At 45.5% G+C, this 13,111-nt stretch overlaps 1 protein-coding gene across 1 annotated transcript in view; it reads left to right on the forward strand.

Moving 5' to 3' along the window:
• The window catches only part of qrsl1 (glutaminyl-tRNA amidotransferase subunit QRSL1), a 61,522-nt gene that overhangs the window by 22,920 nt on the left and 25,491 nt on the right, over positions 1 to 13,111 (forward strand). Inside the window, exons 4-5 of the mRNA XM_070885625.1 lie at positions 390 to 486; positions 1,842 to 2,012. Of these exons, the coding sequence (XP_070741726.1) occupies positions 390 to 486; positions 1,842 to 2,012 (268 nt within the window). The remainder of the gene's footprint in view (positions 1 to 389; positions 487 to 1,841; positions 2,013 to 13,111) is intronic.

Genomic DNA, 13,111 nt, shown 5'->3' on the forward strand with positions numbered 1-13,111 from the left:
GCGTTATGCTCTCCATTTGCTTTAACACTTGGCATTGTAAGGCCACTCAACCTGACCACCTCCTATTTAAGTCACTCCAATGAAATGATTCCACGAATTGAAGTAGGTATATTATATTTGTTTTCTGCATAGTGTAAAGATTTGTTTTACATTTTCAGTACGGTGGATGTAAATTGCAGATGCAGAACTCGCTCAAGAGTTGATCAAACTCCTGATTAACGCAGAGCAGTGCTCACACTAAACCGGGGTTTTAGATGAGGAAAAGCAGTCATTGTGACAATGATTATATCCCAACAAATGATTTCACTCAGCAGCTTCCAGTCTCTGTGATTCTACGTTTGACGCGAGGCCCCGTGATGTTTCTAATGAGGTTATTCTATTGGTTCCAGGCTATGTTGCACCTTTTAATGCTACAGTAGTACAGAGGTTACTGGACCAAGGTGCTGTGCTTATGGGAAAGACCAATCTTGATGAATTTGCAATGGGGTAAGAACATTTCACACCTTAAGTTACTTGAAGCAGATACTTTCCTTCTTGCAATACATTTTCAAGTCACTGGGTGTTTTGCACGCATGCATGTATTTATCGATAGTGATATGGTAGTGCCCAGAAAATATCAAAACTTTATAGGAAGAAAGCCAGCTATGGGTTAACTTCTGTGGGTGAGGGGAGTTTGTACATTGACCTGCAGCTAGAAATTTACACGGACTTTTTGAAATGGAACTTACAAGCAATCTGTAAACTTGCCTCATTCACTAACTGCAATGAGTCTGTAGTTAACCTCAGGACCTATTTTAATTACTTTCCACAGCAAATACGTGAACAGTAGCCTTAAAGGAGCGGACCAGGTTCGTAGTCAAAAATTATAACTGTGCCACAGACTCCAGACTATCTGTGAGCAATGTAACACAGGAGCGCAGTATTTATACAAGTTGTGCACCTGGAATTTCCGCAGGGGTTCTCCCAATCTCACGCCATAACTTCGGTGGAAGATCGGCGGAGACCCTAGAGAAATAGCATAAATTACTAAAAGCAGCCACAGGGGTTCTGCCAAAGTTAGCTGGGAGATTGGGTAAACCACATGGAAATTCTATCCATGATTTCTAAAAGCCATCAAGAGACAATCTGTACAAAAGCCATCTCTATCTCTATCATAGATCCAAACCCTCCTGCACTCTATCCTTTTTTCATTGGTTGTGTGGTGAATAGTACTTCATAAATTAGTATCTTCTCCAGGAGAATTAGGGATGGGCAATAAATGCTGGTCTTGCCAGCGATGCCCACATCCTGTGAATTAATTTAAAAAAATCTTCCTTAAGATTATCTTTGAAAGGAAAGCTCCCTATGTTAAACTGTGATCCCTTTTCCTGTATTATGTCTGACAAAAGGAATTATTTAGCGTTGTATTTAAAAATATGTATCCAGCTTCATTTGGAACATTGTCTTTTTCACACTGATTCAATAAGGTTTTAGAATCTCAGAAATGTTGGTACTAATTTTTGTACCTGTGCTAGCTCTGCAACATGTCTGTCTATTCTAGTCCAATTTTCCTCTCATTTCCACATAACCGTTAATATTTTCCCTCTTCAAGTACTTATCTAATTTCCTGTTCATTGTTGTGATTGATATAATCTGTTTTGATGTTTTAAAGGAGGTTATCTGGCTAGCCATACTAACACCATTGCAATCGCTGCAACCACACCTTATCTCTTATTCTCAGCTGTTTCCCAGCCAGTTTGAGATGACCAGTCCCAGGCTATAATAAGGCCTCAGTGGTGTCAACCTTTAGTCCAAAGCTGGATAACTCCACGCTGTCACAATAATTCATTTTAATTCCCTAGGTGTGGGAGTATTGATAGCATCTTTGGACCAGTGAGAAATCCTTGGGGATATTCCGAACAGTACAGAGAGCGACTTGGTCGGGATCATGAAATGGAAGACTCCGATTGGGTGATAGCAGGCGGTAGCTCTGGAGGTAGTGCAGTAGCCGTTGCTTCGCTGACGTGTTTTGCGTGAGTATTCTAATACTTTTTCTTGCAATTCTGTTTTCCTTTTCGTTTCGATTCCCCAATCCCCAGATATGTGTTTTTAAATGTAGCTCAATCACTGAATTACAAATTTAAGGGGGAGAAATTAGGTGCACTTGCACCTCCCGTTAGCTCCCCTGACGCTAACTGGGTGCAAATGAGTTTGCGAACAGGCGCAGCGCGCTAACAACTCCCGCTAAATTCGGCGGGAGTTTAGCGGCGGCGCTACGGTGTTGCACCTGATTCCCTCCGTCGAAAATTGTGACGTCAGCGCCGTGCACATCGTCCCATCAGCACCCGGCCCCTAAATTGGGTTTTTCCCCCTGAAGCAGCGCAGGGCGATAACAGCGACTGCTTCAGGGGACGCGTACCGGAGGGCGAAAATTAAAGGAGAGGTGGCCGGCTGCTGTGAAACAAAATCTGCCCTTTTCATTGTCGCTCCAGTCGCGGTTTATTCACGTGGTCTGTACCACGATATCTCAGCCCGGCACTCTGCTCCCTGGTGGTCCAGGTAGGTCTCTTGGGCCCTTCCCTTTAATTGAGGGAAGAGCCCCTTATGCGACAGCGCTACTCAGCCCAGTGCGGAGCGCTGTGAGACGTGCGCTCCGTAACCCCCCCCCGGAAGGAAGTAGAGTTCCACTTCCTTCCGGGTCAGTAACCTAAATTTAGCGAGCGGGGCGGGACTTCCGCACTGGCGCAAAGTTTCCCACCTCCCGGATGTTACCGCCCCCAAACAGGGCGATAATGAATTCCTAGGCCAAAGACTTTAAAATGCCGTCAGGAAAATATAGTAAAAACTAGAGTCAAACTTCTAAAAACTGAGATAATAGTCAAACTGTTGGCACTATGCTTTGAAGTGTAGGAGCCTTGCTTAATACTTCATTATAGTAAGCAATGTTGTCACCAGTAACTTGAATAAATTAATTTGTGAAATATGGATGTCGCTTGCAAGACTGGCATTTATTACCCATTCCGAGTTGCCCTGAGAAGGTGGAGGTGGCCCTTCTTGAGCCGCTGCAGTCATAAGGTGAAGGTTGTTTGGTAGGGAGTTCCAGGATTTTGACCGAGCAACAATGAAGGTATGGCTATATATGGCCATGTTGGGAATGTGTGTGACTTGGAGGAGATCTTGGAGGTTATGGTGGTCCCATAAGAACATAAGAATTAGGAGCAGGAGTAGGCCATAATTCGAGCCTGCTCCGCATTCAATAACTTCATAGCCAACTCCACTTTCCCGCCCGATTCCCATATCTGTCTCAGCTTTGAATATCCTCAACATGGTGGAGGTCATGGGTTTAGGAAGTGCTGCCGGAGAAACCTTGGTGCAGTGAATCCTTTACACACACTGCTCGTGGTATGCTGGTGGTGGAAGGAGTGAATGTTTAAGCCAGTGGATGGAGTGCCGATTAAGCAAGCTGTTTTATCCTGGATGGTGTCAGGATTGTTGTTGCACCTGCACCCATCCAGGCAAGTGGAGAGTATTCCATCACACTTCTGACTTGTGCCTTATAGGTGGTGGAGAGGCTTTGGAGAGTCAGGAGATGAGCCACTAGCCACAAAATACCCAGCCTCTGACCCTCTTTGGTAGCAACGGCATTAATGTGGCTATTCCAGTTGATTTTCTGGTCAATCGTAAACCTCGGTGTTGACCGTGGGGGACTCTGCGATGGTCATGCCATTGAATGCCAAAAGGAAGTGGTTAGGTTCTCTTGTTGGCAATCGTCGTGTGTGGCACAAATGTTATTTGCCACATATTTGCCCAAGCCTGGATGTTGTGGATGAAGCTGAACTCTGTGCCTCAGTGAACAGTCTCACTGAAGTTAGTTGGGCCTAGAACGCTGCTGTAAGGAATTCCGCAGCGCTGTGCTAGGGCTGAGGTGATTGACCGCCAACAACCTCCGTAATGTATTTAACCCTGTGTAACCTGCATGACACCTGACCACCAGAGGGCCCATCTGTTGGAGTCCCAAGGGATCCCAGCATCCCTTGGGAGCACAGTATATAAGCAGGCCACCCCCGAGGTACCTGCACTCTGGAGTCTTAGTAAAGGAGCTAAGGTCACACTTGCTCATTGTACACAGTACTCAGTTTCATCCTTTATTGTGAACGTACCAATTGGCGATGAGGTAACGAACGACCGCGCGAAAATGCAAAGAACAGTTGATATTCTAGAGAAGTTCTCAGAAGGGGACGATTGGGAGGCCTTCGTGGAGAGACTCGACCACTACTTCGTGGCCAACAAGCTGGAAGGGGACAAGAATGCTACCAAACAAAGGGTGATCCTCCTAACTGTCTGTGGGGCAACAACCTATGGCCTCATGAAGAATCTCCTGGCCCCGGCAAAACCGACAGAGTAATCCTACGAAGAATTGTGTACGCTGGTCCAGGAGCACCTAAATCCTAAGGAAAGCGTTTTGATGGTGAGGTATCGGTTCTACATGTCAACGATTGGAGGGCCAGGAAGTGGCGAGCTAGGTTGCCGAACCAAAGCGCCTCACAGGACATTGTCCGTTTGAAGGTTTCCTAGAACAAATGCTCTGAGACTTTTTTGTACTGGGCATTGGACATAAGACAATCCTTCACAAACTGTTGACTGTAGAAACTCCAAATCTAAGTAAAGCCATAACGATAGCCCAGGCATTTATGTCCACCAGCGACAACACCAAACAGATTTCACAGAGTAAAGAAGTTTCGGCCAGTACTGTGCATAAAGTAACGTTGATCTCGAGCAGAAACGTACATGGCAGAACGTACACGCCGGCTGCTGTGGCCCGACTTCAATTGACCCAGAGTCTGCCATCAACCGTTAATACGAGGCAGTTAACACCTTGTTGGTGCTGCAGAGGTGATCATCGGCCCCATCAATGCCGCTTTAAGCACTATGCGTGTAATGGTTGCAGAACAATGGGACACCTCCCAACGAAGCTGCAAAACCTGCAAACCACCACGTTGCAGAGGAAGATCGATCCACTGTGGATCGGGCTGAATTGGAGACTCGTACCGAGGAGGCAGAAGTGTACGGGGTACACACACTCACTACGAAATGTCCACCAAAAATGTTGAAAGTTGAACTGAACGGTATTCCAGTATCTATGAATTTGGACACTGGGGCAAGTCAGTCCATAATGAGTAAAAAGGCCTTCGACAGGCTGTGAGGCAAAAAGGCACACAGGCCCAAGCTCCGTCCCATTCACGCTAAACTAAGAACTTGCACCAAGGAACTAATCCCTGTAATTGGCAGTGCTGAAGTCAAAGTCTCCTATAATGGAGCAATACACGAACTCCCGCTGTGGATTGTGCCAGAGGATGGCCCCACATTGTTTGATAGAAGCTGGCTGGGATGACATCCGAGCGCTTTCGTCTGTCGACGACGCCTCATGTACCCAGGTTCTGAGCAAGTTCCCATCGTTGTTCGAGCCAGGCATTGGAAGCTTCCAGGGGGTGAAAGTGCAGATTCATTTGGTTCCCGGAAAGCGACCCATCCACCACAAGGCACGGGCGGTACCGTACATGATGCATGAAAAAGTGGAAATTGAGCTGGACAGTTTGCAATGTGAAGGCTTCATCGCGTCGGTAGAATTCAACGACTGGGCCAGTCCGATTGTCCCGGTACTTGAGGATGGCACGGTTAGAATTTGCGGGGACTATAAAGTAGCGATTAACCATTTTTTGCTGCAGGACCAGTACCCGTTACCCAAGGCATTCGACCTATTTGCGACCCTGGCTGGAGGGAAGACGTTCACCAAGCTGAACCTGACCTCGGCCTACATGACGCAGGAGCTGGAGGAGTCGTTGAAGGGCCTCACCTGCATCAACACGCACAAAGGTCTGTTTATCTACAACCGGTGCCCATTCGGGATTCGGTCGGGCGCGGCAATCTTCCAGCGGAACATGGAGAGCCTGCTAAGGTCGGTTCCTTACACAGTGGTTTTCCAGGACGACGTATTGGTTACAGATCAGGACACCATGGAGCACTTGAAGAATCTGGAAGAGGTTCTTAGTCGGTTGGATCACGTGAGACTCAATTTGAAACGCTCGAAGTGTTTTTTCCTGGCACAGGACGTCGAGTTCTTGGGAAGGTGAATCGCAGCAGACGGCACCAGACCCACCGAAGCCAAGACAGAGGCCATCAAGAACGTGCCGCGACCACAGAACGTGACGGAACTGCGGTCGTTCCTGGGACTCCTTAACTATTTTGGTAATTTCCTACCTGGGTTAAGCACTCTGCTAGAACCCCTACATGCGCTACTGTGCAAGGGAGACGACTGGGTATGGGGGAATTCACAAGAGGCTGCCTTTAAGAAAGTCAGAAATCTGTTGTGTTCAAACAAACTGCTTGTTCTGTATAACCCTTGTAAACAATTAGTGCTAGCTTGCGATGCGTCGTCATACGGGGTCGGGTGTGTGTTACAACAGACTAATGAATCGGGAATTTTGCAACCGGTCGCTTATGCGTTCAGGAGTCTGTCCAAGGCCGAAAGGGCCTACAGCATGATTGAAAAAGAGGCTCTGGCGTGCATCTACGGGGTGAAAAAAATGCACCAGTACTTATTTGGCCTCAAGTTTGAGCTTGAAACTGACCACAAGCCGCTCATATCGCTGTTCTGAGAGCAAAGGAATTAATACCAGTGCCTTTGCCCGCATCCAAAGATGGGCGCTCACGCTGTCGGCTGCCATTGCCCAACACCAGGGTGGAAATGGCACACCCAGCAGACGTGCTCATGGTCATGGAGGCATTCAACAACGAGAAGTCCCCCGTTACGGCCCACCAGATCAGGACCTGGACCAGCCAGGATCCTTTACTGTCCTTGGTTAAAAAGAACTGTGTCCTCCATGGGAGCTGGTCCGGTGTCCCAGATGCAGGAGATGATTAAGCCGTTCCACAGGCGCAAAGACGAGTTGACCCAGCAGGCGGACTATCTATTGTGGGGCAATGGCGTGGTCTTGCCCAAGAAAGGAAGAGATATGTGAACTGCACAGCACCCACCCAGGCATCGTAATGATGAAAGCCATAGCCAGATCCCATGTGTGGTGGCCCGGCATCGACTCAGATTTAGAGTCATGCATGCGCCAGTGCAACACTTGCTCTCAGCTGAGCAATGCACCTAGAGAGGCACTGCTAAGTTTATGGTCGTGACCCTCCAAACCGTGGTCGTGGATCCACGTAGATTAGGCAAAATGTTTTTGGTTGTCGTGGACGCTTACTCAAAATGGATTGAATGTGCAATAATGTCAGTAAGCACATCCACGGCCACTATTGAAAGCCTAAGAACCATGCCTGATGTCCTAGTCAGCGATAATGGGCCATGCTTCACCAGTGCTCAATTCAAGGAATTCATGACCTGCAACGGGATCAAACACGTCACATCTGCTCCGTTCAAGCCCGCATCCAACGGCCAGGCAGAACGGGTAGTTCAGACCATCAAGCAAAGCTTGAAACGTGTGTCGGAAGGCTCCCTGCAGACCCGGCTGTCCCAAATGCTGCTCAGCTATCGCACCAGACCCCACTCACTCACCGGGGTTCCCCCAGCCGAGCTACTCATGAAAAGGGCGCTAAAAACAAGGCTCTCTCTTGTCCACCCTGATCTCCATGATCACGTGGAGGGCAAGCGGCATCAACAAAGTGTGTACCATGACCGCGCAAACTTGTCACACGATATTGAGACCAATAATCCTATGTTTATGCTCAATTATGGATATGGTCCCAAATGGCTCGCTGGCACGGTCACAGCCAAAGAGGGGAGTGGGGTGTTTCAGGTCAAATTGGCCAATGGACAAACGCACACAAAACATTTGGACCAAATCAAATTGCGGTTCACCAACAGCTACGAACGACCCGAAGAGGACACCACCAACTTTGACTCTCCAACACACACACAAGTGGCAACTGAGATCATGGTTGACCACGATGCCAAACTCGTCATCCCCAGCAGCCCGGCAAGGCCGCTGCCCAATAGCCCAGTGAAGAATTGACCAACCCACCCACATCTGCATTTGTACTGAGACGATTAACAAGGTAACGTAAAGGCCCAGATCGTCTCACCTTGTAAATAAGTGTACTGTTGACTTCACGGGGGAGTGATGTAATGTATTTAACCCTGTGTAACCTGCATGACACCTGACCACCAGAGGGCCCACCTGTTGGAAGTCCCAAGGGATCCCAGTATCCCTTGGGAGCACAGTATATAAGCAGGCCACCCACGAGGTACCTGCACTCGAGTCTTAATAAAGGAGCTAGAGCCACACTTGCACATTGTACACAGTACTCAGTTTCATCCTTTTATTGTGAACATACCAACCTCCATCTTCTTTTGTGCTAGTTATGATTCTAGCCACTGGTAGTTTCCCTCGATCTCCATTGACTTCAGTTTTGCTATGGCTTGGTCAAATGCTGGTTTGATGTCGAGGACAGTCATTCTCACCATCTCTGGAATTCAGCACATGTCCATGTTTGGACCAAGGCAGGAATAAGATCTGAAGCTGAGTGGTACTAGCAGAACCTTGCCCATATTTGACCTGAAGCCACGAGACATCACCGGACCTGAATCCAATATTGAGTATTCTCAGGGCCACTTCCTCCCGACTGTACAGTTGTGATGGGTATGTCCTATCAGTGGGACAGGACATACCCAGGTATAGTGACTGAGGAGTCTGGAGCTTTGGTTGATATTTATGATTCTGTGAGTATGGCAATGCCAGACTGTTGCTGAAATAGTCTGTGTGACAGCTCTCCCAACTTTGGCACCAGTCTCAGGCTGTTGATGAGGAGGACTTTGTAGGCTGGACTGGTCTGGCTGTGCCTTCGTCGTGTCCGAATTCTATGTCTAGGTTGCAGCTGAGTTTTATTCTTGTTCTTTGTAACGGTTTAACAGAATTGAGTGGCTTGCTAGACCACTTCAGAAAGCAGTTAAGAGTCAAGCAAGTTGGTGTGAAAACAGTCAGACCAGGTAAGGACAGCAGATTTCTCCCTCTAAAGGACATTAGTGTATTTTTAATGATGATCAATGTGGGAGCACAAGCCTGCATTTCTGAAACTCTTTGCTTCGGTGCAGTCTGGAGAAATCAAAAGGGCTCAAAGTTGAAGATTGAAGTTTGGATTAAGAACAGGATGTTTGGATGGAAACAGGCTGCTCGACGATATGGAGCCATTCAAATGTATCAATCTGATCACCTGTGTGTTTACAGTACTTCATGGTGGGAGTTGATTTATGGCAGTGAGACTTGACTTCAGGATAATGAGTGGCTGGTCATTTGACTGTATGTTGAGTGTTTGAGTGTAACTTGTTACTATGCGAATAATAATTTGATGACATCATCTGTATGTTAAACGATTTTGATTATACATCGTCTGCATGTTAATTGTTTAAATGTACTATGCAAAGAAATAAGAGTTCAAAGGCTTTTTTGGTATAAAGATGAGAGTTTGACACACACACATTAGATACTAGACACTGGAATTTCGGGAGGTGTGTGCCTCACAAGCAGCCACGGAAATCGAAGCAAGCCTTTGTGAAGTGTTTATGTCTCAGTAACTTGGTTTCATACTTGGTTTGTATAGTATGAATGTTTGAATTGGAAGAGCTGCCTTTGTGAAGTGTCTCAGTAACTTTCATACTTGGTTTGTTTAGTATGAATGTCTGAATAAAATACCTCATCCTGCATTTACTACAACTGAGTGTGTGTGTAATTCGACGTTTAAAGCAATGAAGTGAAAAGAGCAAGACAGCTGTACAACAATCAACACCATCGTGGTCACTTTTATTGATACCAGTTTTTAATTCCACAAATCATAAGCTGCCTTGTTGGGATTTTAACGTGTGTTCTCTGGATTCCTAGTCCAGTAATATAATCACTATACTACTGTACCTAGGATTTCAGTAAAGGTTTTTACTGTGTCCACTTGAAATGTGAAAAACGTTCAGCAATGCAATTGCTCCTTCCAAGCTTGGGTTTCTGTCTGGAGAGAGCATTTTGAGCTTTACTTGGATAGACAACTAGTCGTTATGGAATTGTGACATGTGGGGGTGGGGGGGGGGTGTGGGGGAGAACAGTCATGAATTGAGAGTATAACACAAGATTATCACATGGCATTTTAAGTGTATTGGCCTTAGTACAATTGTTTCCAGTAACATAATGGTACCAATACGTTAACTAAGCTTGGTGCCAACATGAATTTATTTTCAATCTTAGCTGCTCTATGCTAGAGGTGCCATGGCTCCATAATAGGAGAGAGAATCAAGGAGAAACTGCTGTCACACATCTTACAGCAACTAATGCCGCACTATATTCTTTGACCGACAACTCCCATAATGCACTGACGCCATGATACAATATTGTGATATCAGTACTCCACGCCTGTACACTAGCATGCTGCCGGTTTACAGGGAGACTGGTGATGTGATGTGAGAAAGTACATTTTGGAATAACAGCAGTCTCGGGCCACTCTCGCAATAACCATTCAAGAATATAAAATATATGACTGGCAGTGGTAGATACCAGGGAGTAGGCTGCCTAAGTTGGGTGGCAGTGTGAGCTGTAAGGAGGACGCTAAGAGGCTGCAGGGTGACTTGGACAGGTTAGGTGAGTGGGCAAATGTATGGCAGATGCAGTATAATGTGGATAAATGTGAGGTTATCCACCTTGGTGGCAAAAACATAAAGGCAGAATATTATCTGAATGGCGGCAGATTAGGAAAAGGGGAGGTGCAACAAGACCTGGGTGTCATGGTACATCCGTCACTGAAAGTTGGCATGCAGGTACAGCAGGCGGTGAAGAAGGCAAATGGCATGTTGGCCTTCATCGCTAGGGGATTTGAGTATAAGAGCGGGGAGGTCTTACTGCAGTTGTACAGGGCCTTGGTGAGGCCTCACCTGGAATAGTGTGTTCAGTTTTGGTCTCCAAACTTGAGGAAGGACGTTCTTGCTATTGAGGGAGTGCAGCGTAGGTTCACCAGACTGATTCCCGGGATGGCAGGACTGACATGTGAGGAGCGACTGGATCAACTGGGCCTGTATTCACTGAAATTTAGAAGAATGAGAGGGGATCTCATAGAAACATATAAAATTCTGACGGGATTGGACAGGTTAGGTGCAGGAAGAATGTTCCCGATGTTGGGGAAGTCCAAAACCAGGGGTCACAGTCTAAGGATAAAGGGTAAGCCATTTAGGAATGAGATGAGGAGAAACTTCTTCACTCAGAGTTGTTAACCTGTGGAATTCTCTATCGCAGAGAGTTGTTGATGCCAGTTCCTTAGATATATTCAAGAGGGAGTTAGATATGGCCCTTACAGCTAAAAGGATCAAGGGGTATGGAGAGAAAGCAGGAAAGGGGTACTGAGGTGAATGATCAGCCATGATCTTATTGAATGGTGGTGCAGGCTCGAAGGGCCGAATGGCCTAATTCTGCACCTATTTTCTATGTTTCTATGTATCCTCTCGCTGTAGCTGTTATGTGGTTTTACAAAGAGCAAAGCAGTAATGAAATAAGAGTTCATACTCTTGCTAAAAGAAACAAACTCGTATTTGTCCTTTTCAGTAGGACTGTTTAAATGAAGTTCTGCTTTGTCCTTCAGCATTTGTAGTGTTAACATTTTTCTGTATTTTTTTCCATCTGTTGTGCTCTTACAGCCACCAATAAACCAGTCAATCTATGGACTTAATTTATTCTTAAAGAGCCGAGCAATGTACTTGTCTTTATAAATTTCAGTAGAAATGGATCTTTGTTAATTGTCCTTCACTCATTAAAGTTGTAACAATTCATAAGCCTTGTTTTAAAAGCTTTTCTTTCATCTAGTCGCTGCTGTGCTCTTTGAAAGTCCATGGAGAGCAGTTGATGAATGTTTTGTTTGTTCTGCACTGTTCTCAGTGATTGAACAAGGAGAGATTTAAAATTATGGATAACCCTGCCCCACGACACCCTTCCAACATTGCATTCTCAAACTGGTGCATTAAAGTAAAAATTCCATTTTAGTAATTGGAATAGATGAGATGATGTATGGTGAGAGACTGGAAAAGTTAGGGCTGTATTCACTAGAGCAGAGAAGATCAAGTGGAAATGTAATTGTGTTCTAAATTCTGAAATTGATTGAGATGTTTAATAACAAAAGATTATTACCACTGGTCAGTGAATCAGCATTAACCTAGAATCAGTATTATAAGCATAAAGGAGAACGTCACAAGAAACATTTTCATGCAAGAAGACTATTATATGAAATATGTTGCCACAAGTGGCTATTGAAGCTGGTCCAACCACAATGATTAAGAGGCACTTAGATAACCACTTGAAGAAGAAAAATATTAAAGGGCGCAGACAAATGGCTCTGGTGTGGAGCTAGGAGTACACTGGCATGATGGGCCAAAATGGATATCTTCTGTGCTTAAATTGCTGATATTAACGTGGAAGATTTGCTATTCTGGACTTGGCATGGTCTCGCTTTTACTCTGAAGGATGCAAAAAAAGTACGAAATGAAGAATGGGCATTTGACTCAAGTCTGTACTATGCACAGATCATGCATGGACTCGCTTCAGTTCACTTACATCTCCTAAGGAAGGCAACAAACTGCAAAACTCAAGAATATTCATCCAGTCTTGCATCTCTAATCTGTTGCTTTCCACGAGGTCTCATCCATATACTGAGCAGCACGAGTAAACCTGCTCCGTAGGTTTTAATCTTCTGAGTCTTTCATTATAACCTTCCATACGTAGCATGCCATGCACCTTGTTCTTGCCAGTGAGATTGTAAACGTCCAGATGTATACTAATGTGCTTTGCCCACATAATATATCATGCTCTGTGCTTGTGTACTGTTGATGAAGCGGATAGGCTGACTAATCAGCCTAATCACTATGCTTTTTCAAATTAGCAGCCAATACTCCATGTCGCTCTGGGCTATAGCCATTCAGAACTCCTTAGACGTAACATGAAGGCCTTTTATTGGGGTTCTGGGACCAACATCCATGGCATCACCATTTGTACAAATTGTATTTTGTCTCATATAAATAATCTTCATTTTTTCTGTGCCCCATATTACTCATTTTCCAGAATTTATCTTCAATGTTATGCTTCACCTTTTGCTTTATTCTCCA

Source organism: Pristiophorus japonicus, chromosome 7, assembly GCF_044704955.1.
Source record: "Pristiophorus japonicus isolate sPriJap1 chromosome 7, sPriJap1.hap1, whole genome shotgun sequence".
In the NCBI taxonomy this organism is placed as follows: domain Eukaryota; kingdom Metazoa; phylum Chordata; class Chondrichthyes; family Pristiophoridae; genus Pristiophorus; species Pristiophorus japonicus.